Here is a 27263-nt window from a genome sequence, read left to right as displayed (position 1 = left end):
GTATTGATTAAGACCTCTTCAACCAGAGCAAAAGGGGACTTTTGCGCCCCCGTGGCACACAGCTGCAAAGCGCTCAACTAGACGGAATGAGACCTACCCATCCCCCGTTATCCTGTATCCAGCTGTTCAGAGGTCCATTTAAATACTCCGTCATCCACTCCGCGATGTTGTCCACCTGCGATGTCATGTCCTCCTTCGACACACACTCCACGCACACCGTGCCCCCGAACTCGAAGAAAGCGATAATCCGGCCCCAGTTCACGCCGTCCCGGAACAGTTCGTCTATCACCTCGGCGAACCTCCTCTGCGCCGTGGTGGAGGTGAGATACAGCTGCCGAGACATCTCCGTGAAGTCCGGCTGGTACAGTCTTTCAAGTTCGTCCCCAGCCTCCCGCAGGACCCTGTGGATGGCGGCGTGCGGGTCGGACTGGGGGAGCCGTTTGTGGAGGTGGGGGATGCTCTCGCTGTCGGGCCCGGTGCTGGCCTCACGACACCGGCGGACCAAAGTCGGCGGAGGGGCAACTATTGACCCATTATTAGCAGCATCTTCGTCCCGGACGTCCTCAAACCCCCACACGTAGCCCTGCTTGGAGAGTTTATGGCAGATATACTTTTCCACAATGTTGCGATTACACTCGTTCGCCATTCCGGCTCAATTTGGCACTTTGTACACACAGATGTTCTCCTAAATTAAATGCATAATGATCGAATTTGCGCGCCGTACAGTGCACAGCGAGGGCGCATCCAAAACTCGCCGATATCTGGATATACGAGCAATGCAGCGATAATCCCGCACGGGGTCGGAACGCTTCGCGAGTTGAAGGAATAAGCTCCTGGTCAAAACTGAGCGGAGAACACGTGAACAAAGTCAAAAAAACACTGAGTCCGTGTCAGCAGCAGTCCTCATTTCCCGATTCCTTGGAGGGACGTTGGCGACCTTCTCTTTGCATAGAAATCCAATATGCGGAAGAGGTTGGAGGAGTGCTGATCTATTCCTGTGCACATCACCCAGGCGTGCGAATAAAAACCATGAATGAGGGCCAAAGTTGTGCGCGCCTGCGTGGGCTTTTATACGCCGCCAACTGTTTTAGCAGCGTTTACGCACAACCAGGCGCGGGACTGTGAGCCAGACAAGGTCGGACTGAGAGTCCTCCTCCACGATCGCTCCTCATATCCTCCTCAGCAGCTCCCTGCTCTCAGCCAGTTGGCCGCACTCTGCTGGTGAGGTATTTTCCTGACGTCAGCTACGCAAAGTAATTCCTTTGGCTGCGCTCTGAGACTCCAAGTGCACACGAGGAACTGCACTAAAAAAAAAAAAAAAAAAACGTTAACAGCCCCTCTATTCTCACGATTGCACGTTTTAAAGCATCAATTTTATGAGTGGAATCCAAACAGCTTCATCCGTGCTTAACCCAGAGATGCGCATGGAGAGCTGTTAGAGGATCCTGGTTAATTCATGAGGGGAACTGGAGCATCTCACTCTGCTGAGGGGTTGCTTTGATGTGGTCCATCCACCCCCTTGTGGATGGAGATCTAACCTCGCAGTACAACAATATGTATACAGATTCCCTGTTCTTTGATTCCTTATCTAGTCTCCTTTATCCTGAATTCCCTTTTATTCTCTAATGGGACACACTGTGTCAAGAAATCCTGCCATTGTGGGAGAGAAGCTGCTCTAAAAAGTTCCCACATGGAAGAAAATCTGCTCAAACAGAATACAAATGTTTTTTATTACAACGGCACTCCTGAAGCCATGTCAAGTAGCTCATAGCAGGAGGGAAATTACTATCACAAAGCACGCATGACGTCTCAACTCCACACCCAAAAACTCAAAAAGATCGAGACTTAGATTTTGTTTTTCTTCACAGGTATTTATTTAGTTTATAATGTAAGAAAATAAGACAAAGAAACGTTCCACTTCTCACATTTTCTTTCAATGGCACACAAGGTGAAGGTGTTAAGTTTTTTGGCAGAAAAAACAAAAATAGAAACGCAAGAAAGAAGAATGAAACAAAAGAGTGCATTATGACTTTCATGTTCAATACTTAAAACCCTCATTAAGTATCTGATGATGACACCATTCAAATGTGTGTGTGGGGGGGGGGGGACTAGCGTGACTGTTACAGAACTTACATCTCGAATGTATGCTCAAACATACGGTAAGCATAGGCTTCATTTGCATAGCTTAAAGGTGAAAACAAAATGTCTGAACTGAACTGATTTTTATATGGGCTACATGTTCTATCAACTACGTGTCGCTACCTCAAGGTAAAACTGAACGTTTAAATGGCAACAAATGTACAATAATGAAAAGCTTCTGAGTGCAGGACAGTATGCCTTTAACCAATATCAAATGAGAACATCATCCAACATGAGTCATCCATTCTCACTTTCATATCTTGGGTTTCAGTAAGGCTTCTTTTTGTCATACAAAGACTGGAAACCGACAGAGTACAACAAAAAAAAAAACAGCTGGCATTTTACACTGAAAAGTATTGAAGATTTAAGTGAAACGAACTGGTAAACAAACATGTGGGTTAAGCCACATTGCTCTGCGGAAAAGGTCCATTCTTATAGCATTAGCTTCATCAGTAGTCACGTCTTAAGGCTCAGAATGGGTCCACACGCTGCTCCACAGCTTCAACGAAACTAACTCTAAGATCAACAGAGCAGCAACATCGAAATAAATCTCAAATAAATGCATTGCATCTACACAAATTGTCTTAACACGTTTTGGCATTCAAATATTGGTGCATTTAAAAAATAATATTCTCATGTTCTGATTTGTACGCTTTGTATTAAAGTACATTCTCCCCGTTTGTGATGGACCAAAGGAAGACTTGCAAGAGTCAACACTGTAATTTTCCTCCCTCTATATGCAAAACATATAGGAAAAAAAAACAAAAAAAACAGTGAATACAAGATATTCAAGGCTCGACAGAAATCAGGAGGGAATCAATATTAAGGGAGCTACAAAGTCCCGACTGTGCATGACAGCGTGACAGCAGAAGGGCAAGGATCACACTTCCATAATGCTCGCCCCCCTACTATTTTGGCCTTTATGTTAAACAAATCTCTAGCGCCCTCACTAGACCTACAGGGACATGACTCGAACCAGCGAGTCCTGCCCTGCCCTGACTTGCACCACCCGAACAGATTATGGATCCCTATAGGATCATGACCAGGGTGGCTGAATATGTGCACTGACACACACAACTGCATGTAAAAATGAAACGCTTTCTTTCATACGTATTCGACGTAGTCAAATTCACAGGTGAGAAGTGAAATTTCCTGTGCTTGTCTTTTTCTTTCCCCACAATGCTCTGACTCCATGGCTTCGACTCATAGTACCTGCTTTTTTTCTGCTCTCAATGCGACGTGATGGGATTGTGAGAAATAATTTGGTGTTTTTCTTCCCGAGACAATATAATCTAATGGCTTTTCTCTCCCCAGGGGGTTGGCTCAGTCACAGCAAACACACGCACGAAAACAACATTCATTGCACGGAGTTTACACAAAAACCTTTGCTTCAACAGTGCCTCTAACATTTTTTGAATATTATTATCTTCTGGAATCATTTTTGCATTAGTAAAATTGAACAAACAATCAAATACATCACACATGCTCTCTCTCTCTCTCTCTTTCTCGCTCTCTCACAGATATCACATCCTGGCTTGGTTCACACACAGAGCACAAAAAACAAAACATCCCACAGCATAAACAAATCGCCGGGGGTCACAACTGGTTCCAAACACAGAGGTTACTCAGTCAAACAGGAAGGTGCTTTGCCTGCAAAGACTTGTGGTATGAAAAGGTAGAGAAGGAGGGCATTTTTTAGTGAAATATGCTAAATACCTACAAGGTGGACCTTGTTTGGAGATAAAAGAAACAGAGCGTTACCCTTCTGGTTTTCACTATAGCCCCTGGTGTGAAGGAACATCAAGCCGTATTTGGCACAACCGGTCAGACAAGCTATTTGCTGCTTTTCCTCTCGATGAGAAAAAGGAAAAAAAAAAACAGCAAAAAAGAACAACACTCTGCAAGTGGAGACAGGGAGGCCTGATACCTACTCTAAAACAGGCTGTGGGATGTTTAGTCTGCCCTCATCCCCTTAAAGTAAGGCTGCTCCCCCAAAAAGAAGCAGGTGGACACACATTTAACTGAGAATGTCACAGAAATGCTTTGAGCAGAATAAAATACAAACAAGTGTGAAGTCTACGGAGGTGTTACATAACTGGACAAGCAATGAGTAAACATCTACCGTTTTCTTTCATCCCATCTGTTAAGTTGATATCAGAAATGCACTCAAAGCTCGGCCTTTATCCCCACCTACGGTTGTGCACTAGTACAGGCTGCAGGAGGGGGGTGGGGTGGTGGGTGTGGAGGAGGAGGAGGAAAAGGTAAAGGTGGGGCTGTGAAGAAGGTAAGGCTGCTGTTACTCCCTCTTATCAGCTGCTTTCGACTGCTCCCTCTGAATCATGCAGCGCCGCACAATGCTGTCAAAGCTCCCCAAGTAGAAGAGGGCGATGGTGCGAAACAATCCCATGGTAACAATCTGTGCAGTAGAGAAATATGATGTTGGAACTTCTACATTTCACAGTAGTTCTGCCAATATGACAATTCAAAAAGGCCAGGCTTTACCTGCTGGAGACCTTCTGTGATAGAGGTGACTGGTGACATTCCACAGGTGAGGGCTGACAGCATGTAACCATCAGGTCCCACAGAGCTGTTGAAGTTCCCCTGCTACAAGAGCAAAGGAAGAAACAGGCATCTGATGACTGTCCATCTTCCTCTAAAGTCGTTTACTTTATGTTTAAAATGGAAAAAAAAAAAAAAGCTTGGTGGATTCAGTGGCAGGTGAACTGGATTTCTTACCACTGCATCCCGAACAATGATTTTCGCCACTTGGTCTGGTTGGCAAACTCCAGAGGTTTCAGCAATTAATTTGGTCTCAAGAGGCTACGAAGAAATAAAAAAAAGCCTTAAAATACGGGGTAAATAGAAGTGAAACGATGTTACTATGTATTGTGTTAAAAAGATGTTTACCTTCGTCTTATTTTCCTCAGCCAATCCTGGAGTGTCAGTGTCAGGGGGGTAGGCAACAGTCACATAGATATTGTATGGCTTTATCTGGAGCGGAAGAACAATGACACTCACTGAGCATTATGTCCTATCACTGAGCCTTAATGACAACGTTTAATACAAGAAGGTCTTTGGGCATTAAACTTGCCCCATATAGACAGAGTAGGAATCCTTGTTAAAATATTAACACCAGAGTACTCATCATCCCTCAGCAGCGAGATGACAAAAAAAAATGTAACATATGAACTGAATTTTTTTAACTAGATGCATTGTGAGGTTGACTGAATGCACCCTGTTTGCTTGGTATGCAGTGGAGATCTGTACAGAAGGGGTATTCAAGCGTGAGAGGCCAAAGACTCACCTCCATCTGCAGGGACTCTGCTAAACCACGCAGGGCAAACTTGGATGGGGAGTAGGCGGTGTATCCAAACAGGCCAATTTGACCCGCTTGGGAGGACACGAACATGATGCGGCCCATTCTTCGCTCCTTCATTGTGGTTATGACAGCCCGTGTCGGGTAAACGCTACCCAGGTAGTTCACCTCCATCAGTTTCTGTTTTGAAAAGAGACACAAGTTCACACGTTATAACATGGTTGGGCACAGTGACCTGAATGCTGATGAAAAATTTCTAGCCAATTTCTGGTAAAACAGAATGTATATAACACATACAGAACAATTATGTGGTCTTAGGAGGCAGTTTACCATGTTTGTCTTAGTGAAATAGATTACTTTTAAATCATGTTTGACTGATCACCAAAAGGCAAAGTTTTATGGATGTAAATAAAATACAATGATCAATTTGTTTATTCTCATATCCCCCCCCCCCCCGCAAAATCCAGATGAGTGGTGTAAGTATTGTTTCCATATTAACTCAGAAAAATATGAACTTAAACTTAACTTAAGAGAGAGTATGATAAATTCATCAAGTAAAAAGTATTATGACTCTTTTTGATCATTCAAGTGTGAATATGAGCAGAGAATGTTTTTTAAATTAAAACTGTGTTTAGAAATTCAAGGCAGCTTTTTGTCTTCTGAACATAAGCAAGACCATGGCTGTGTCTTGGTTTAATTTCCGGGAACCTACTTTGAAACGGTCCACTTCCACGTCCTCAAACTTTCCTGAAATGGACGTTCCAGCACAGTTCACCAACATATCAACGGGCCCCAGCTTCTCTTGGGCCTGCACAACAGGAAAAAGCCACTTCAGAACTTCACCACTGAATTATTAAAGGAATTTGATCCTTTCCACTACTGATACGAGGGTAACATTACCTGTTTTATCACACTTTCCACCTGGCTATAATCACTGGAAACATCCACTGATATGCAGAGCACCACCTGAATGAGCAAACTGTACGTGACTGTATGCAATGTATTACATTAAAGGCTTGTGTGAACAACTATTCAGAAGGTTTAAAACATCATTTAAAACGTCTTTCGTTATAATTATGAAATAAACACTTAACCCATACCTGCTTGTCATTGATGGCAAATTTCTCCACCTCTTTCTTTGCTTGAAGCAACTTAACCTAAAGGTACAAAGTGCATGTTTAATCAGTTACAAAATCTTGTGCAAACGCTCATCAAGTTTCACCTCAAAAACATGTCAAATCATCAGAATATGAATCCAGGTGAGTGCAACTACAAACAAGTTATTACTAGGCTAGGCACAACGGAATGAATGATTGAATGTAGTCTGTGCTGCTGACCTCATCTCGTGCCACCAATGTGATGAATGCACCTTGCCTGTAGCACTCGACAGCAATGCATTTCCCAATCCCACTTGAGCCTCCTGTGACCTGAAAATTCAAAGGGGTAAGAAGATAATTAATTACAGGTCGGAATGTTGCGTAGCTGATTTGCAACTCATAGACTGTGTGGAGGAGGTTAACTGGAAATATCCATTACTCAAAATGAGTTAGGGATTTAGCAACGTGGGTGCACACATGCATGGTTATGCAATAAAAGTCAAACGAGCTGCATCACATTAATCAAAAATCTTGATGTTACAGAATCAACAATTAAGTGAAACACTAAAATATCCCAATATTCCTCACTAATTTTGAGTAGTATTACATATGTTTCCAGATTGTTGCGCAACTACACAAAGTTAGACATTTGTTAGTCAATTCTGCTGTGGGGTTACCACATCTATACAATGAAATGAGTCCAACTCCACCCAGTTGACTTTTTATTAGATACACCAAGCAAAAGATAATGCAGTTTACTATAACAGGCATGGCAGTTTGGTCAAACTGAGAAAGGTGCTGTTACAACTAATAACATAGAAATATAGGAGGATTCTTTATTTGGACCACTATTGAAATGTGGTAAAACTAGTAAAATTGTCTAGTAACAATGTTGAATTAGAACTAAATGTTTTAACCTTCATGATGGGAGCATACAGCCATAATAGACTGCATAACCTAGCAGATCTCAGGGATAGTGACCGTTAGCAGTGAGTTCTGATGTTAGCATTAGCTCATTAATGTTGCTTGACGTTAACTGGTCATGTGGGTGTGTCACTCCTCATAGCTGACAATTGACTATCGTTACAAATTATACACACAAATAATCAGAGTTTCCTGTGTAAAAGTTATCATAGGTTATTAACTGTAACAATCGATGCGAGTGTCAGAGGCATAACATTAAACACCGCAACTTTAAGACGTGCACTCAGCTAGCTAGCTTAGTTAGAACGTTAGAGTGGATCGTTAGCTACCGTTACAAGCTTTACCAGCGAAGTATTTTAGCACTGTGGTGCACTTACCACGACGTGGGCCCCGTTCAGTTTCAAAGGTTTGGGACTAATGAGAGGCGATATCATGTATAACAGCAACACAAAAGCCACAATGAAGGCAGCAACTACGAGAAGCATTATGAATGGCAGAAGGAGCCACCAGGAATTGATGAAAAACCAATCCGTGATCGATGAGCTCAACCCTTCTTCAGAGGACATGGGTGAAATCAGGCAATCGTTAGCTTGTTTGCTAACTAGCAGGCCAGCTTCTGGGGTCCGATAACAGAGCGACGAGACAGGCGGCGGCCGTGAAAAGGGGGTGGCGAAACGCAGACCTCGGAGGAGGAGTTGCTCCGGGGTCTGTCAGTGAGTCGGAGGTGCAAAGGCCAGGTAAAAGTATCGCGGCGGACTTCGGCTACCCCGTGACAAAGCGCAGTCTGCATAAACCAAAACAAATCGAACTGTGCACTGCAAACGGACGCCTACTGCTTGTCCCTGGTTCTTGTAGTTCTAAAGCCGAGAGCGTTTCTCTAGAATCCCAATACTTCTCGGGCGCACTGCAACTACAACTCCCACAATGCAACGCGCCACCCTCTCATTCGTCGTATCCGTTTCAGTTAGGCGCACACCTATGCTTCACACCCAGCCAGCCACCAGGTATGTTAACTGATATGACACATAAGCACGACCCGACCTAAGTTGTGTAATCTTTATTTGTTAACCTACATCTCTATCGTGAATCTTGGAGTCAACAACAACTCCTGACTGTTAGACAAGAGAAAACGGCTTCACTTAAGGTAGCTATAACTTTATTTATTTACATTATGGAAATGAAAAACAGAAAACCTTATGCATGATCAACCTCTTCACAAAGAAAAGGCTCGAGAGTTGGCTATATGTATAGACATTTACAGTAAAATAAAAGACCATCAAAACTCAGAAGAGACAGTTCTCACACCGTAGGAGCAAAAGAGTACAGATGTATACAAGCTCTCAAAGAGCTTACATGAAATGTGCAAGTATACACTTCTTGTAGTGACAAAGCACTGGAGATACGCAGTATGACCAATTTAGAAATAAAACAATAAAAAAGAATCTTGCAGCTTTTCTTGAAGGCACATGGTGCACACTGCCACTTATGGCTACATAAAGTTCATGCTTGGAGATGCATTCCTATGTAGTAATGTATACAAGAAAAAGATCTCTCCGCCTGAGCCATCAGTGTCCAACTTCAACTCCTAAGTCTTGTTTTATCAAAATACGCAATGTGACTTTATTTTAGTATAAGGCTTAGTTTCTTGCAGTTTGCAGTAAGGATAATCAGCGAAGCCCACAGACAGTTATGGAGAATATGTACAGTAGATTGCAAAAAGCAAACCATGGTTTGTTTGTTTTTCGCAAGCTGCGTGACATAACAATTCAAAGCCATTGAGTTCTTGAAAAAAAAAAAGTAAAATATGCTGGTCCAGCACTATTGGTGATCCAACATAGTTATCATGTTAGATTTAAATGACAAAAAGTAAACAAATACAATTGTCATTTATTAGGAAACTGGATAAATAATCCAGAATTTCCACAGGGCCTAATGCAGCTCTCATCCTGACTATCTCTGCCTCAAAACTGTAAACATCCACCACCTTGAGACAACTGTCATATTTCACCACAGCAAACCTATGAACCCACTTCAATCCACCAGCCCAAGATTTAACCATTTCACAAAGTACAGTATACACTACAATGCTTGTTTTTCTTAAAAAAAAAAAGATATAAGGTGTATTAGTCTAGTGAGATGTATTCTGACTGGAAACAAGGGCGTGAGAGCTAGGCTGTACTTAAAATAAATTGCCTTGATTTCAATAACCTCAATTGCAATAATTGTTGTGTATGTCTGCCATTTGATCCTGTAAGTTGCTGGGGTATTCTTGTCATTAATACCTTTAGTCTTTAGTGCGTAACTCAAACAACCCTCTACTAATTTTTGTATAAGATCAGCTGCAGTTGGGAGGTCTTCAATTTTCTTTGGAAAATGGTGAATGTCGAATAAAACTTAAAGTTCTCCACCCTTAGTGTGGTTATCTGATACGGCAAGAGGGAGTGGTAATCTTGCCCATTTGCGATAAACCACGAGGCCTGATGAATGATTATGATGAGACAGAGACAGAATAACAGGACAAGGACAGTAAAGAGACACAATCACAATTCCTTTGCTTTGGTTTGGCTTGGCTCCTTTATCCCACTTAGCCTTCCTGTCCAAAGTCCTCTGTGAATTTTTTCAGTTTGTCCAGATCTTGTTCATTGACTGTTGGCTTTGTGCTGGCCTGAGACCTCATCATGTCGGACTGAAAAGGAGAAAAAACAGTGTTATGATAATAGTAGTATTAAAGTGAAGGCTCTATGTGCCATTTAATTGCCCTTTTCTATCCTTACCATGCATACTACAGGCTCCAGTAGTTTTTCTCCAGGGACTTCCATCCATGTCATTTCAATCGCATTGGGATCGCCAGGTGAGCAGGGAGTCAAGAGGTCATCTACAATAACGTTGGGGTCAGCTCTTGATGGTCCTCGTACCTTATTTAAATCAAATTAGAAGACAGAACAGTTCACTACAACATCTTACACCGAAGCATGAAAAAGAGACAGCTATTTTAAAAAGCCGTACCTTTTTGAAGTGAGTTGCTGACTGGACCTTTCGAACAGGCTGCATAAGAGCATCTCTGACAATGATACTGATGTCTGCTCCCGAGTATCCGTCTGTCTTCTTGCCAAGAGTGACAAAGTCACTTTCGGTGAGACTGTTGGGGGTGGAACCCAGATGGAGCTTGAACATGAAGGAGCGGGCGTGCTCCTCAGGCAGCGGGATGTAGATCCTTTTCTCAAATCTGAGGAGGTATAATTAATGAACAGTAAGCACAATTAAACAACAAAATAGGTTCTTACAACATTCACCCAGAAATAACAACTACCTTCTCCTGATGGCTGAGTCGAGGGTCCATGGGATGTTTGTTGCCCCAAGTACCAGGATTCCCTCATTGTCAATCCCCACACCTGCAAAATAAAAAAGTCAGGGTAAATACAGACCTGAATATTTAACATCTACACAACAGTTTGCTGTTACTTTCACTGACACATGATGGTTCCCCCATGTTACAACACAAGGCAGCTGCCCGATCCTGACATATGATGAAAAGTGTAAGGATCTGCTCAACAATCAGTAACAATCAAGAAACAAACAAATAAATAAATAAATAAAAATCAATATTGCTCATGGATGAGCAACTTTTACAATTTATTATAAGAGTACTGGACACTGAACTTCTGGGTAATAGCCTGCAATATATTTAACAATGTTTAGACTGTTGGGTGCATAATAATATGGATGGACAACATGTGAAGTGTACTTCTGCAACACATATAATTGGAATTATGGTGAAAGACTAAAAGGTTAATAGGGTAAAAATTCCTATAAAAAAAAATAACAAACTGCAAATTAATAGATGTCACAATGAAACCCAGTTTATGACTTGCTAAAGACAATGTTGACATGTTCAAATATTCAAATTACGCTATTTAAGTACATATGCGCCTATTTGCATACATTTCCAGAACAGAAAATACCTAGCTATGTATTTTGGGTCTTTTCTTACCACTAATCAGAACGAAAACATATTAAAAAAATAACACAAAAATTCAAAGTTGACCAGCGTATTAAAAGATATTGTTTTCACCTGTAGCGACCCCCTTGGTTAAAATAGTTGGAGAAAGTATCTATATATTTTGTCAAAAAAAGTTAGCAAATTATCACATCAATTTTTTTAATTTATGTTGTGCACAGGGTATGAACTATTTTGGGGTTGGGGTTGTTAATAACACACTGCACCTCCGGCCACACCTGTCAGCGATGTCACCGCAGGTATTTTCCCTCACCCGTCAAAGAACATATCTGCTCTGACATCAGTTTATGGGTGTGAATCAGCATGCCTGTAAAAGTTGATTCTATTTAAAGCGCTGCTACAGAAACATTCATCTCAAAGGTCTTGGCAGCCTTAAACATTTTAGGATTACATAAAAAGTACCTTTGTGTCATCTTCCACCGCAGCTATAGTTTTTTTTTCTGTGCACAGCTCTAGTTTCTATAGCGATACATTTGTCTATCCCATACCATGTATAACAATTCCAGTTAAAATTATGATGTGAGTTACATACTTGGTGCATAAAAATCTGTTCTACTTGGCCTGCCATTTTAAATTCCACAGGCTGTTTGAAACATTTTTAAATAGTTAACCATAGAAGTAGAGACCGTGTAACATTTAATACCGAGAGAATACATTCAATTTAAATTGATACAATATTCAGTCATTAATTAGCTCCTCTGACTTACCCTGCATCTGAACCAGGAACTCTGTCTTAATACGGCGAGCAGCCTCACTCTCGTTCTCACTTCTTGAGCCGCACAGGGAGTCTATCTCATCAATGAAGATGATGGAAGGCTTGTGCTCCCTTGCAAGGGTGAACAGATTCTTCACCAACCTGGGAGGCAAAATGGATGTTTGTGAAATATTTAACATTAACATGCTACTGGCTGCAGTATATTTTATGCTAGGCCCATGATTTCGTGCTTTGCTCTTTATATTACTTACTTTTCACTCTCTCCAAGCCATTTGGAGACAAGGTCAGACGAGGAGATGGAGAAGAAGGTTGAGTTGTTTGCCTCTGTGGCAACGGCTTTGGCCAGATAGGACTTTCCCGTACCTGGAGGTCCAAAGAGCAAGATCCCTCTCCATGGTGTTCTCTTTCCTGTCAGTCAAGCAAAAGGTTTTTTAGTTTATATTTACAAATAACAACCAAAATCATTAACTGCACGATGACATACCACATGCAACACAGATATTTATGTCTAAACATTTAACAGAAAAAAACAATGATGCGGCTTTCCTTTTAAATAATATATAATACCTGTGAATAGGTGGGGGAATTTGATAGGAAGAATAACAGCCTCTTTCAGTGCCTCCTTGGCTCCCTCTAAACCAGCAACATCGTTCCATTTGATGTTTGGTTTCTCCATAACAATTGCACCTGCAGGAAAATAACACTACATTACCGAGGAGTCCAAATAATGCCTTAATTATGACAGATTACATGTAACAAGCTCACAGCATATCAACAAATATTATCACACATCTCGTTAGTTGAGTTTAAATTTGCAGAAGGAGTTATGGTCAGAAAAAAAAGGAACATTACAAACCTGAGAGTTGATTTTGGAACTTCTTTTTCTCTGGATCATCACCTTCATCGCTTTCATTCCTGCAAACACAATCATAGAAATCATAAAAATAGATATAATTTAGTCTATACATTAAGTTAAAAATAATTCATTATATTTTCCAATACATCAAAAGCAACAGTGATTACCCATACAGGTCTGAATGACATCACATATTCCACTGCCCCACCCACAAAACACACCCTTTGTCCTCAGATCCCGATTCTTTGACGGGCTTGGCGGGAGGAGCTTTCTCTTTCTTCTTTAGATACTCCTTCAGCTTCTCTGCTCTGTCCAAATATTCGCCGCATTTTGCCCGTATGCTCTGTTTGGCCTTTTCACCCTGGGCTTCATCTGTCAGGAATAAGCACAAAAACAATCATTTCAGGCTTGAATATTTGTTCCCAAAAGAGCCATCACCCTCGTTCTTGCCATATTTCAGCATTAGAGTAAACTGGTAAGCATATCAAGAACGAACAAAAAGAATGACATGTACTATTACATTCTTTTCAATGTTCCTGTCGTTGCCTTTGTTATGACAGTCTACAAAATAGCATACATGTCATTTAGATGAGACACCATACAATAATACCAATGTGCTGTCTTATGCCTTACATTTCATCACATGGAGGAAGTACTGAACAGCAGATTGGTACAGGCGCAGAGCCTCCTCGTAGTTCTGAGCTTTATCCTCCTGAGCCGCCTTGCTGGCAAGATCGATGGCTTTCTAGAATTACAGAGAAACAGTTCAGCGTTAGTTATACTGACACTTGTAGGCACTGGAATGAAGAATAAAAAAAAAAGTGTGGAGTTACAGCAACGTCTTTGACTTATGAAAAGAGTCATATCTGCCAATCAACACAAACATCAATACAAAATGACGTATAAGTTATGACAGTCATTGAATAAAAATGACAAATAGGCCTTTTTAAGTGACGGTATCAGTCGCAGACAACCTTCCCACATATTATGCAGTATCACAATGTACTATATATAAAGCGTTAAAGATCAGACTGACTACAACTCCTGTCCTGTGTAGTGTCACTGCGCACACCACGTATGGTCTCAAACTGAATTTGAATGCACTCTTTCACTTCCTTCTTGTTACCGAAGCTTTAAAATGCAACTACAACATATATGAACACTCGTTCACAATCTGTACAGAGTATATCACTTACAGTTTTGCTTTCTATTTGAAAAGGATGTCTTTTAAGAGGCTAAAGACAACCAGTTAGCTAGCTAGCAGCGTTAATCTCATTAGCACCCCTTGATCTTCAACACAAGTTCGTGATAACGTTGTGCCGAAATTGCCACAACAGCATGTAAGTTACTGTATCAACGGGTAACGGCTACATTATATCACACATGGGCCACAATGTCACCTCTTATGCTCCTTTTGTTGATCACAAGTTAACTTCCGAATTCATGCCTTGGTTAGCTGTTAGCTAAACATGCTAATTAGCAGCTAGTCTTGAAAACGTTACGTTATTTGATGCCGTTGGACGCAAATATCGAACGCCACTCAACAAAATGAGGTTAGACGTTTCCATTATCATCAACTACTATACTTTTGCTGTTTAGTACGAGACGTGAACAACTTTGTTAGCTTATTTAGTCATTGCTACCCGCTTTGGTCAGCTCTGGGGCTGGTCCTCAACTTACCTGTAAATTATTGTTGGTAGCCATAACGGCCGATCACTTGTCCAATAATCGAAACGAATGTAACGCCGCCGTGAGTAAACAACTTTTAAACACACTTCTTAAGAATTTAGCTTTTCAGGTAGACTCTTGACGCGACAATCTATGTTTTTATCAGGCTTGTTTTCGTTTCTTAGATCGCTGCCGAGGAAGACCGAGGAGGGAACTTCCGCATTAATAGTCGATACTCGCGTGCACGGAATGCAATGACGTCAAGACGTAGCCTCGGTACAGATCAGAGAATCTCACTGCGCGTTTACAATAGGAAATTATTGAGTAATTCGATTTTAAGACTATTGAATTAAGATTGGGGAATAACTGGGACAACATTTGGGTCCTGATTAAGTCACATTTATTAACCTATTCCTATTTTATTATCATATTCTCTTTACTTATTTACTTTGCCTTTCATGTGGCTTGTTGGGCGATGCCTGTGGCTAGGAGTGAACCCATAGGCAATAACCCTTACCTATTTATATACAGTGTATGGATTTACCAAAAATAACAAAAAAAGACCCCAACAATGAATGAACTGTTAGCATTTTAGCATCTATAATGTACTATCTATCATCTACCAAGTGCTTTAATTAAAATTAAAAAGACATTGACAATAGTCCACTGATGCTGCAGCACAGTCAGACTGTTTTGCCATTACTATTTAAAGAGGTCATATCATGCTTTCTGGGTTTTTACCCATTGTGTTATGTAGCATTTTTCTGCATATAAAAGGTCTGCATGCCAAAGGGAGTTACTCTCCCACAGAAAATGCTGCTCCTGCACTGCCTGAAACGACTGGTTTGGAGTCCAGCCTTTACTTCAGTAATGTATGTGCGTCACTATTTAACAGGCATGATATAAATATAGATTTTTATATATTTATTATAAAATATATACACTCTAATCAGTCAGCAGACATACAGTTGCTACTGCTGCTCTGCCTTTGATTGGCAACTTACTGCCCCTTACGTAATGTGCACGTGCAACTCTCACCAAGGCGAGATGTCTCACTCTGTAGCTAAAATGGGTGTTCAACACATAATATGTAAAGGGATGCTGCAGCAATTCACCATGTGAGAAACATTTGTTTTTAAAAAAATTATTATCTAAGTATGTAAACCTATTCTACTAGGACCCCTAAATAAAAGTATGAACCTGAAAATAAGCATAATATGACCTCTTTAAGAAAAATAATGCCTGTAAAGGAAATATGTATTTAATTTCTATAGCAACCTCTTTATTCACTAGGTACTCCTGTAGTTCTTCCACTCTGTCCAGGTATTGTTTACACCTATCTCTGATCTTCTGGTTGCCATCTTTACCCTGGGGTTCACCTGATGGGAAGGAGAACATTCATTTAATACCATTCGGGCTTTCACTTCAAGTTATTAGGATGACAACATTTTTATTTTGCACATTAACAAAAAACATTAATAGTCAAGTGAATTTATTTCTAGATGCTAATTTATCCATCAGCCGTTCACAGTGATGATACCAATGTAGAAACTGTTGGTGTAGGTGATGTTTTAGTTTGACACTGCATTTTGTTTCCAGTCATGGTGACGCACGTTTTAAGATGTGCAGAAAATACTTGACAGCATGTTGGTAGGAGAGGATGGCCTCCTCATAGTTCCCATCCTGATCTTCCTGCGAGGCCTTCTGTGCTACGGCAATAGCTTTCTGAAAGAGCAGGAAATCTATCAATATTTCAGGTACAATCATACCTTATGTTTCTACTCAGAAACTATTAAATGTTACTCAGGGCATTCCGATAATCTGACCATAAAGTGCACACATTTCAGCCAAAACAAAAGTAATACAGTACAGTATTGTTGTTGTACAAATGGCAGTAAGATTATAAATAAATTATCATAATTTCTAAACATGCTTTGGAGCTAATGCTGAAAAGAGACAACTGATTCTTGATGTACAAAAACAAATGAAACCCACTTTAAAAACAAATGAAACCCACTTTTGGCCGTCATTCTAGTAATTGACTGTGTAATAGCAGACATCGTTAACAGCAGTTATTTTGGCTTTCCATTGCAGAAAAAGTTCACATGTAATTATTAACATAAATGATGGAATGTGTACCAATAGTCATGCCAGTGAGTGTACATGGACAATCCCAGGGGCCCTGGAAATACTTTACAAATATGGAATGAAGTTGTTTTTAGTGTTATTAATTACCCATGTGTGCTTTTTATGCTGTGGAAAGTCAAAATGTCTACTGTGAGGTAAGTCTGTCCCACATATTTGCTAATTGACATCAGCATTGACTGTTTGTAGAGTAAATGGTCAGTCAGTTGAGTCATAAAAGATTACTTTCTGTGATGTGACAGAATGAGCTTAGGGTCTAAATCGTTGCTGAATTGTGAACAACTATTCCTCCTTTCAGTTAAATGGTGATTTCGCTTTGTGTAACAAAACAAAGTAAAAAGGAACTCAACTTAGCTTCTGCCTTACAGATTAACCCTATAACTCGGGGACAGTCAACAGGGTGCCCGTGAGCACCTGGCAGCCCACATATGAGTCGCCCACAGGGCACCTTAAACCTCCTAATACACGTAGCCTATAAAACAGAAATTATTCAGTGTTTCCCACACATAGACTTTACTCAAGTTATAGTTAAAGTATAACTCTCAAAAAATAAAGAAAAAAATACAAGACAAAAAAATAAGACATTAAAATTGGCAGATCTATATGCCCGTCTATGTGGTTTCTACCCGAGTACTTGTTTCAAGTTTTGACAGTATCACAGTATACTGTATTACACGCTTATCATTATTGTTATTATCTTCAGTTACAATGGCCCTTAAAGGAATTAAAACAAGGGGTTATTCAAGGTGAACAAACACATTGTTATTATTCCACATAGTATGATGCCCTGTCAGGCATACAGCTTGAAATATATGTGTTCTTGGAAGAATTCAATTCTGCAGATAAACAAATGTACCCAGTTCAATAACCGTTCCATTAACAAGGTATACCATGAAAACAATTCTGCTGCAATCCTGCACCTCATATATTTGCTTACTTTAGTTCCAAGTTGCTTTGCAGATTGCATGTGTTATGAGGTCCAAAATAGCACTTTTAATTTAATTTATTTGACTGGCAATCGGATAAAATCAACATTGATTCCACTAATCAGAAACATTTTAAATATTGTAACCGGTACATTGCTGAAACCCTACAGTACATTTATGTGATAACTTTATTTACAAGTTATGTTACAGATTAAAAGCTGCATGAAAGCCAAAGTAGCACATTTTTTAAATCAACTATCTTTGTTGGAAATTTAACGAAAACATTGATTCCAATAATCAGGAAAATGTTGAATATCGAATCTGATATTTGGGCAGGTCGATAATCAGTTGACACACACTTTATACACACATGAACTATTAACTTTTTCATGCACTTTTGTTATTTAAGTGCATTTATTATCAGAAAATCACTTTTGGTGTTTAAGTGCAGACACTTAAAGACTTTTAACTCAGGTACTATTCGTGAGGGTGACGTCACGGTCGCTCATGTGTGACTGTCGGGTACTTTTCACTGATTTAAACCACGAGATATGCGCTGCATATCAGATTTACTATGTAGGGCACGAAAAACATGATGAAAACCTCTCAGATCACAGATAAAATATCATGACTGCTCACATTCCCCGAGTGAAACACTTTAATTAACTGTGAATGAATCATCTCACAGACTGCCACTGAATTTGCCAACTTGACGCATATCACTATTTGTAGTCACTGTGGAGTTCAGTCAGCTGTAAACAGAAATACAAGATGTCCAACATTTAAAGTAAGGGGCAGCTTGTTCTGTTATAGTCCAGTAATAAAACAGAGGGGGGGGGGGGAGAACATGAAACTCAGCGAACAACACCTTTAGGAAGCGTGTTAAGTGAAACCTGTCAGATTCCACGACACACTCCCATGTACACCCAGTAAACAAACACTTCTTATAGATCATTATTAGTCCTACCTGTAGCGTTGTAGGCTCCATGTATACGGAGTCCTGTGGGGATTAAAAGAAACAAAACAGAGTCGACCTGTGATCCCTGCCAGTTTCGTTTCATCCAGTCATGTCACTGAAGCACCAGTTTCCTGTTAGCTCCTGAGCTCTGACAGCAGGGGACAAAAGCAGCCTGCCCGGTCTGAGGAATGAGAGCGATGCTGCCGGGACGCGGAAACCCTCCTGCCACTGAGTCACGACGTGTAGTTGTTGTCGTACAAGTTCTACAGACAACACAAGTCGCTCAGTCAGTAGTTTTAATGATACAGCTACGTTACATAAACATTAGCTTTTATTGAGAGTCCTGTTTTCAGGCCGTAGACGGCAACAAAGTGCATAAATAAGGCAGAAAAAAAAGAGTCGTTTTACTTGTAACACAGTCTGACTGCTCTTGTTACAGCAGCGACATGGAAAACCTGAGACTTCTGTCGTGTGCGCATGCGCGTCACTAAACTTTACTAATGACGATCATGTGATGACAAGGGGATCCACTAGAGGTCGTCCCGAGATCATTACATAAAGATCATTGACAAGATGTGCACCAAATAAATAAATAAATAAATAAATATATTAAATAATAATATAAATATGATATTGCGCATTTTAATAGTAGATGATACAGTTTCATACACCAGCTTCAACACTGACCATGCAGTTAGGCAAAATAATTTGATTCTGTTTCACAATCAGAATATAACATTTCTATTTGAAAATATTCAATTTTTTGTTAACCCTTACACATATGCCAAACTGTCAGCCAGTTTAAAATGCTTAAAGGGGCGCTTTTGGAGGAGAAATCCAAACTAATATTTACAAGATAAATGAGGTATCTATAAAAAAGTTTTTATGGAAATATTTTTTTTGTGTAATCCTGTTGACATACATACAACAGACAAACGGACACGGTCGGAAAAAATAACATTCTTGGCAGGATGCAGTGATTAAAGGGGCACTATGTAGTTTTGGAGAAGAAGTCTAAACTTTGAATTTTGATATTTACAATATCCATAAGTTAATTAGGGCTGTCAAAGTTAACATGATGAAAACGCAAATTCCCCTTAACACTGTCAATTTTCTTTGACATGCGGTTAACACAAACACGTTATGACCTGCGGCCGCTCCATGATCTGGGAAATCAGGATGCAGCATGTCATGCTTTCAGCATATTTTTTGTACATGCAGTATCTTTGAGAATATTCTGGAGAATATTCTGGACAGTATTTGTCATTGTTTTGGATTGTTGCAACAATAATAAACATAAATTTGCATAAAGCCAGCATATTTGTCCAGTCTAATGTTGATAAAAGTAGGCTACTAAAAACTTGAAAAATACCCCTTTAAGGTACATTTAGAACAGATAAATGATGTGGAGTTAACTTGCGATTAATGACGAGGTAAATATGGATAATCATGTGATTACATATTTCAATCGATTGACAGCCCTTGTAATAATACATGCTCAGAAATATAGATTTTTTTTCCATGAATAAACAAGCTGTTTATAAGGTCCCCAGAACACTGTTTGAGGTTTGAAAGGTGGCAGGGTCCGCCACTTATAAACCAAGTAAAACAACAGGAAACTGTCGTCCTTTAAGGTCAGTTAGTTTATTCACTTTACTCTGTCATGAAAACAAAGAGTTTGTTTTTAATTAGTTTGTTAAGGCATAAACAAATCAATCACTGATTAAATAATATTCCCCAAAACTACACAGTGCGCCTTTAAGACATTCCTCACAGTGATTATAATCTGTTTTAAATGACACGCAATAAAATTCTCAAAGTGGTTCCTGATGGATGATTGTAAAATGATAGGATACAGGAAAGTTGTATATTTGGGCGTTAAGCATCTATATCAAAGTTAACGAGTGTTTTTAACGACAGAGGAGAGCAGACAGGGGACGTGCCGCTGCTCCACGCGGTGTAAACTGTGACAGCGGACCTTTGGCCCCCCTCTGTGGATTAACGTCGAGCTCAGACCATCGTCAGCCTGACACCTGATCGCTGCAGTCAGTAGTGTGGCGCACAGTGTGGTCAGGAAGAGGAGAGCCGCCGTCGTTAGTTGAAACATGCGGCGGAAAGAGAGCACACCGTCACCACGAGCAGGAGATCAGCTTGAAGATTTGTCAGTGACTTTGGCGGAGTCCTACTGAGAGAACATCGCGCAGCTCCTCTTTATGGGCGCATTTTATGGAGATCTATAGATGACAAGACCTGCAAGCTGCGGGTCGCTCTCAGCATCTACCGGGATCTCCACTGTGGAACATGGCGAGGGGGATGAGAGGAGCTCATCTCCTCGCTGTATTTTTTACCTTTTCCTCAACACTTTTCAGGGACGCAGATGGACAAGGAAGCTTTAATGACTTAACAGGTTTCAGTTTGAGTCCGCCGTATTTCAACCTCGCTGCCGGGTCTTCTATCACTGCCACAGCAACCTGCGGACAGGATGAGTTTGGGACGCCCAGATCCGATTTATACTGTAAACTCGTCGGAGGACCTACCAACGGACTTGTTTCTCATAATATACAGGTAAGAATAAAAGCGGGATGAGGTCTCTGTGTGTTTTTTTTGGTTCGTGCGTAAAAGGTGAATAACAAGAACACGGAGGCGCTGGAACAGGGAATATATATTATAATAATATATATATATAAACTTATATTTCGTTGTTTTTCCCATTTGTGTCTCAATCCTGCCCGCTCTGAACAAGTTGTACAACAGCCAGAAATAGTTTTACACTATTGTAGTTTTTTTCCTTTTTTTTTTCTTTAAAGGAAATTCCCTTTCAAAAGTGCTCTTGCCCCCTCAGGAGTTCTCCTGAAAGCCACTGCATTACTGTAAGAACAAGCATGTTGCAAAAGGACATGAAAAAACCTCAAACCCCAAACTCAAGATGCACTTGTGGTTGCAGATATTTTCTATATCTGCATTCGGTGAGGCATTTGCCAGTGCTTGCCTTCTATTATAAAAACCCACATGAAGTTTGCTACAATTATTTGGGTGTGCAAGAATGTGTGATCATGTTTGATTGCGTGTCTCATAGGAGTGTTTGATCTGTGTGTTGACATGGTTACCCACTGTGCACTTCACTTATGTTAGCAGACTGAGGTAGAGATGAAGATGATAATGAGCTCACATTTACCAGAAATAAAAACACACACTTTGTCTGATGCCTGCTTGTTGGATGATATGAGAACCCGAAGCAGAGACTCTGGGAGTTTCTTCTTATAACTGATAAGACGTACAACGTTTTTTCCCACATCTGAATACTGACAGTTTAACACTATTTAGGGTCAGTACTGCGACTACTGCAACGCCATCGACCCAAACAAAGCTCACCCGGTGACCAATGCCATCGATGGGACCGAGCGGTGGTGGCAGAGCCCTCCTCTCTCTAGGGGACTGATCCACAACGAGGTGAACGTCACCCTGGACCTTGGGCAGGTGAGATTATCATACCTTACTCTGCTATGAGCAGCTGTTTACCTGCTGATACCTGCACGTTGAGCGATGATTGCTGTGTGGTGAGGGTGAAATGCAGCACCTGGATGTTACAGAGGGAAAGTGTTTTGTGTCCTGGTTGTTGCTCTGCAGCCCGAAGATGAGTTCGAGTTCGCTCGTTTTGTTGAGGGAGTTTGGTGTTTCATTCACAAAAAAACACTCGTGCACGATCATATTTTCAGTTGGAGCTTCATCACCTCAGCCGGCAGTGATCATGTGAATAATGTGCTTCAGCTGGATGCCTGCCAGGAATCAGATTCACGCCCCCCTTTTGGCCGGCAAACATGCTTCTATCATGACCCGTGTCTCTGGCAGGGGTTTGGCTCAAAGCCCATAAAATTGCACCTCACGCTCAATTATCCACTGTGAGGACAGAGAGAGAGGAATTCTGTCTTGGCATTAGGGATCAGAAGGATGTAGAATCAGATTGGAGGAGCGCAGGTGGACCTCTTTGACTAGTTTTTGGAGTGGACTTCAAAAAAAGAGAGCAAACAAAAGAGCCCCTCTCCACACGTGTTGCATATTTGGCCCCCCGGTGGGCACAGCGTCAGACAATGGGTGTTGGCTTTTCTATCTCTGTTTTTAGACCGACTGAGCTGAGCAAAGACCCAGCACGGCTAAATATAGCCCACACTTACAGGAGGATGGACACATGTAGGGCCATCGCGGATGTCTGACTGTAATACGTGGTAATGCTCAGTTTATTTAGGAGCCGGGGAAGGTAGCATTATTGCATTACGGCGTGCTAAAAAGAGCACGGCTGGATCTCTGACGATGACAGCAAAATGCAACAACACACTGCAGACCCCCACCTCCACATCAACCACACACACACACACACACACACACACACACACACACACACACACACACACACACACACACCTGTCACGCACATTCTTCTTCTGGTGGCATCTGATGCTACCACCAAGAGTGTAAACAATGCTCACCTGCTGCTATTGCATTTTAAGGCACGCGCTTGTTTTTTAGCTCAAATCTTCTGATCTGTTCTGTGAAGAGAGAAGGAGCAGAGCAAACTGACTCTGTGAGGATCATTTTTTGGCATGTGGGGAGCAGATCTTTGATTTATTAATGCACACTTAATCAGCCAGCCACTGGTGTATCAAATCAACATACTGAGCATTCTTGCTCACTAATCAAAAGCAGATTTTGCTCTATAAATGGAAGAAAAAGAGCCTAAATTGAGAGAAATCACCCACAGAATATGAATTCCGCTGCCTATATCTGAAATAACCTATAATTTAAGGTGTCTTCCTGAGCTTGAAAGCTTAAATGTGTTTTATTTGCCTTCCATGGTGCTTCATCACCCTCCTCCACCCTACAAATACAAGCCCATGCATTGTCTAAGAGGGGACTAGAGCTGTCAAGATGTTTGACTGCTCCATGCGAGGCTTTGCTTTGTAGATTATTTTTCAAATCCACAGGATAAATGATGTGCTCAATGAAATGTGGGGGCTAGATCCACCTGAATGGGTTTTGTGGTTTTTCTTTCAAGGCCAACGCAGGTGGTTGCTTCTCTGTTATCTGTATAGCTCTCAGTAGATATTTAAGATAATGGCACAGTTGATGTTTATGTAAAATGGTGAGGTTCAAAGACAGGTTTTTTTTTTTTGACAGAGCTGCTTCCGGTTTGTCTGTCAAGAGGATTGTTTGAAGAAAAGTTCTGAAGTAAGGCTAATCGGGACTTGATGAAAAAGTGGGTGCAAGACTTCTCTCAGACAGATCCCACCTAAGCTTTCAATAAGTTTTGAGCTATATAAGAAAGATAACCTCCAATATGTTCGCTGCACCAGCAGCAGGCCTCTGTGGATGGTAATATCGGTCAGTCGGTTGCTCCACTGCTTTAGTCAAGATTGAAATATCTCAAGAACAGTGTGATGGATTGCCATTGAACCTTGTGCATTCATGATGCTCAGAGGAGGAATCATATGGACTGGCAATAATGTAGAGTAAACATTATTGTCCTTGAGGGAGAGTTTGTCTTGGGCACAGTGGTGCAGTCTGTTGCTTCACATAAAGAGCATGATCCAAGAGGGTGCCAACACTTTACATCTAGCGCCATGAGTGAGTTTTTCAGTTTTACACAAATATCTTGACAGCTTTTGGATGGATTTTACCTCGCGAGGTAAACCTCCATATTGATTTGGAAGTTCAAGTGATCATGACGTGACCTTGTAAATCTATCTTCAAGGTATACACTTGCGGTTTGGACCAGTCAGCATCCTATGAGGCACTATGGGCAGCTACAGGGTGGTTTAAGTGTGACGACCAGCTTGAGAAGTTACAATGGCGGCTCTTGAAGAAGTTAGGATAGATGGGGATGTAGCACCAGTTGTATAAGAACCATTAGCAACCACCACTTCTCTCAGCTGGCTTCAGCAAGAGTTTGATTTACCAACTCCACTTCAGGACTCCACTTGTAGCGCTCTGCTCTTGTTGCTCTGTTTGGTTGAAGTTAGCCCGTGATAGACAGATGGGTCGTGCCATCACCTGCCCCTTGTATTGGCCTTAGTGAGCCTGATAGAATGATGATGCTAACATTTACCTGTTAGCACCGCTGTTCAGCCTCACAGAGCTGCCGTCGGGGATGTTTGTTTTCCTTTCCACCGACCTATCTTCACATTAGTCTTAAGGCTGAGTGCTTCTTGTGACATGATGACCCCTTGAATCACCTCCGGCTCAGAAATCTCCTCTGGATAAGCTCTGTGACTTCCTGTCTTTCAACCCATGACAAATCCCACCCTCACCTCACTGATCTTCAGATGGCTTCCGTGTAAGGAAAGATGATGTTTGGCATAAATGGTTTGTTTAACTTCAGGGTGATTGACCCAAAATGATCAAATTTGACATCGCAGCTCGGATCATATCTCAAATGATTTTAACTAAAGCACCTTTTACCTTGTGTATGTTCCTCTCTTGGCCATTGTCTTCGGCCATTCATGTGAACAAGTACTGTAAGTACTGACTTCTCGTCCATCCAATCCTAAATGTATTCTACATTCGTCCCCTCCAGAATACTGGCTACTTTTCCAGGAACTTTTAACCCTGTTAAACTATTTACAGAGCACAGTAGGCAAGCCATTGTTCTGGTAAACATTTACACCGTGCATCAGATCGCCAGTCGCTCCTTTTTTCTGGGGAATGTATTTTAGGAGCCCTGACCACATGTGCTTATCTGCCTGAGTGAGCCCAGAGTAGACCATGTGAGGCAAACATACCGGGGCTTACTGCTGTCTGTCTCCCATCCGATGAGACTGAGCTGCTTTTGATTGGTTGGTGTCCGGCACCGAATGAACATCGGACATTATCGGTTCATCTGAAGTTCTGATTAGTTGGTAGATTCATGTTCAAGGGACTTGACTTGTAGTTTTTGTGTCAAGGTTAAGGCTGTGGATTGTTTCTGTGGGTAACAGGTGTTGATTGTGTTGATGATGGAGCTTTGTGGCTTTAATGGATAAAGTGCAGTTCTTGTCTTTCGTCTGTGATTCATAGGTTATTTGCACAGCAGACTATCCAAACTTTCCACTTCATTGGAGGTGTGAATAAGTGCAAGAACAGTGACTTTGAATGCCAAAGTTTGAAGACAGGAATGATCTGGTTCAGGTTTAATGCAGTGGCTTTGGCACCGCTCACAGCTCTGCAATCGTCGAGAGACAAAGCTTCCAAGAACTTAATTTTAGAGACATTCCCCTGGAACCTAATCCCCTCTCTCAGGGGTCCACCTCCCACTGAAGTTGGTTCACAATGTTTTATTTGCAGCCGTCGCCCCCTTTTGTGTCAGAAGCCTTCCAGGCCGTATTGTGTGACATCCTTTCTGCAAGCCTGGACTCTCACAAAAGTTTGCTTCGTTCTAAGCCTCTCTGAAAGTGACCCGGTCCCCTCTTTTCACCGGATAAATGGCTCGAAATGGAGAGGTGCTGTAATTTGGTGGTGAGAAAGTACTTAAACAGAAAACACACACACAAACAAGACAAGTCCCGGACTGAAAACATTCCATTTTACCTTGAAATGCACCCTCTTACTGAGTAGATCTTCAGATTAGCATGATGCTTTCATGCATGTGTGATACAAAGATTAATTGAGCATGGCTGCATCCCTCAGTCAGCTAAGATCTTTGCTGATAAAGGCCATAATCTGAATTCAATGTCACATATTTTGTATGTGTAATCTTAAAAATCTGATACAAAGAGTAGATTAACCTTCTGTTGATATCTTGTCGTATATGCCTGGTAATAAAGATTTGTTCCTACAGTGCAGCCGGCTCAGTCAGACCCTAGTGACAAGAATGGCTGTTAAACATGTGCCTATTGCTGTGGTGACGATGGAGGTGATGTAAGTGCCTGTGTTTAGCCAGGCTGCCTGAGGCGCCAGGCCAACCCAGCAGATATTTACTACTCCACTAACAGCCACATTGTGCTAGTTAGCAGCATAGCAGTTGCTATTGGCCTTGCAGGTGCAAACACGGGTGACACTTGGACCGCAGTTCCTCCTAAATCTGGGGCTCCGATGTGGAAAGGCTTGCGGGGGTTAATGTGGGATCTTTTGCCCTTTTCAAGGCCTTTGTCATCAATTCATACATGGAGATGCTAATCGGTGGTCACAGGTTCGCTGACGCAGGCATTGATGCAATGGGATGTTCTAGAGAGCAGGACTTTCCTAGAGCCATTTGATAGGGCTGTTTCATGATCAGGACTGCACCCGTCTGCATGCCTTCAGTTAAGGTCATTGATTAATGTGGAAGGCATCGCTGCATCAGTATAACATTGGAATAAAACATTCTAATTTGTGCTCAGATTTGGCATAAAGAATAGTTTTTCGTGGTGTAATATAATGGATCTAACAATGATTTTATGAATAGGCAGTGTTGTAAAAAGTACCCAAAAGTCATCTTTGAGTAAAAGTGAAGATTTTACTTTGGTGTAATTAAAAGTTAACCATACAAATAA

At 41.2% G+C, this 27263-nt stretch overlaps 4 protein-coding genes across 5 annotated transcripts in view; 1 reads left to right on the top strand and 3 right to left on the bottom strand.

Moving 5' to 3' along the window:
• The window catches only part of bcl2b (BCL2 apoptosis regulator b), a 30269-nt gene extending 29009 nt beyond the window's left edge, over positions 1-1260 (bottom strand). Inside the window, exon 1 of the mRNA XM_030403249.1 lies at positions 98-1260. Coding sequence (XP_030259109.1) covers positions 98-646 — 549 coding nt within the window. The 5' untranslated portion in view covers positions 647-1260. The remainder of the gene's footprint in view (positions 1-97) is intronic.
• A 590-nt stretch (positions 1261-1850) lies between these two features.
• On the bottom strand, positions 1851-8365 carry kdsr (3-ketodihydrosphingosine reductase). Its single transcript, XM_030402222.1, has 10 exons — positions 7854-8365; positions 6793-6882; positions 6556-6612; positions 6356-6421; positions 6168-6263; positions 5444-5635; positions 5047-5130; positions 4876-4959; positions 4642-4743; positions 1851-4555 (listed from the first exon to the last, which is right to left on the bottom strand). The coding sequence occupies exons 1-10, from the start codon at positions 8040-8042 to the stop codon at positions 4436-4438; spliced, it is 1080 nt and encodes a 359-aa protein (XP_030258082.1). The 5' UTR covers positions 8043-8365; the 3' UTR covers positions 1851-4435.
• Positions 8366-8615: 250 nt separating this feature from the next.
• Positions 8616-19187, bottom strand: vps4b (vacuolar protein sorting 4 homolog B). 2 transcript variants are annotated; one of them, XM_030402220.1, is made up of 13 exons: positions 18772-19187; positions 16347-16458; positions 16012-16112; positions 13699-13810; positions 13287-13437; positions 13066-13124; positions 12777-12896; positions 12461-12617; positions 12202-12350; positions 10787-10868; positions 10483-10702; positions 10251-10391; positions 8616-10162 (listed from the first exon to the last, which is right to left on the bottom strand). In XM_030402220.1, exons 1-13 carry the CDS (start codon positions 18790-18792, stop codon positions 10061-10063), a joined length of 1527 nt encoding a protein of 508 aa, XP_030258080.1. In that variant the 5' UTR covers positions 18793-19187; the 3' UTR covers positions 8616-10060. The 2 variants fall into 2 exon arrangements, with proteins under 2 accessions (XP_030258080.1, XP_030258081.1); XM_030402221.1 differs by lacking the exons at positions 16012-16112; positions 16347-16458; positions 18772-19187 and adding an exon at positions 14746-14984.
• A 1639-nt stretch (positions 19188-20826) lies between these two features.
• Positions 20827-27263, top strand: part of LOC115573153 (laminin subunit alpha-3-like) — a 63622-nt gene continuing 57185 nt past the window's right edge. Inside the window, 2 exon segments of the mRNA XM_030403817.1 lie at positions 20827-21327; positions 22087-22239. Coding sequence (XP_030259677.1) covers positions 21064-21327; positions 22087-22239 — 417 coding nt within the window. The 5' untranslated portion in view covers positions 20827-21063.

The sequence above is a fragment of the Sparus aurata genome, chromosome 21 (assembly GCF_900880675.1).
Source record: "Sparus aurata chromosome 21, fSpaAur1.1, whole genome shotgun sequence".
Lineage (NCBI taxonomy): Eukaryota > Metazoa > Chordata > Actinopteri > Spariformes > Sparidae > Sparus > Sparus aurata.
Note: the sequence above shows the minus strand (reverse complement) of the source record. Positions and strands in the feature narration are given on the sequence as shown.